Raw genomic sequence first — 639 nt, forward strand, 5'->3', positions numbered from 1 at the left:
ACGCCTTAATTATAATAAATAAATATTGTTATGGGGATACTTCTTTTTTGTTAAAATATTATATAAAATTAAAAATTCTTAACCTGCCAGAGAATCGGCGACGTATCTTTATTGAAGTCCTGAATAATTTTCAACATGAAAAGTCCAAGAAGTTTTTTTGGATTTGTGATGTTATTCTTTGTCATGTACTGCTGAATTTCTAGATTGGATAACCTAAAATCAAACAGAATAGAATAGAATAGTTTATTTCAAAATACAATGTCAAGAGATAATATGATCATCACTAACGCAAATAATAATAATAAATATAAAATAAAGTAGTACAACTACTGCTTGTAAATACAACAAAGTCAAGTAAAACAAACAAAATTACACTTGGTGGGTGATAAATCTGTCATAGATTTCTCATAGATGGCGCTACGACTAAAAAGTCGTTGAAAAACCAAATACAAAAGACACGACGCAAGCACATAGAAAAATTCGTGAGGTCCGTTGGTTCGTTCCGTGGCTTAGTTGGTATAGCGTCTGGCACGGTATGCAAGAAGACGTCGGTTCGAATCCGACCGGATCGAAGGAATTTTTTCTGAGTGTTCGATCTTTGTATTAATAATTATAACAAACTAGTGGAGTAGTTTCACA

The 639-nt window shown here is 32.1% G+C and overlaps 1 protein-coding gene across 1 annotated transcript in view; it reads right to left on the bottom strand.

The window, feature by feature from the left end:
* Positions 1 to 68: 68 nt before the first annotated feature.
* Positions 69 to 639, bottom strand: part of LOC113230802 (beta-hexosaminidase subunit alpha-like) — a 5,130-nt gene continuing 4,559 nt past the window's right edge. Inside the window, exon 7 of the mRNA XM_026464891.1 lies at positions 69 to 213. Coding sequence (XP_026320676.1) covers positions 69 to 213 — 145 coding nt within the window. The remainder of the gene's footprint in view (positions 214 to 639) is intronic.

The sequence above is a fragment of the Hyposmocoma kahamanoa genome, unplaced genomic scaffold (genome assembly GCF_003589595.1).
Source record: "Hyposmocoma kahamanoa isolate Upper Pololo Valley unplaced genomic scaffold, ASM358959v1 64, whole genome shotgun sequence".
NCBI lineage: Eukaryota > Metazoa > Arthropoda > Insecta > Lepidoptera > Cosmopterigidae > Hyposmocoma > Hyposmocoma kahamanoa.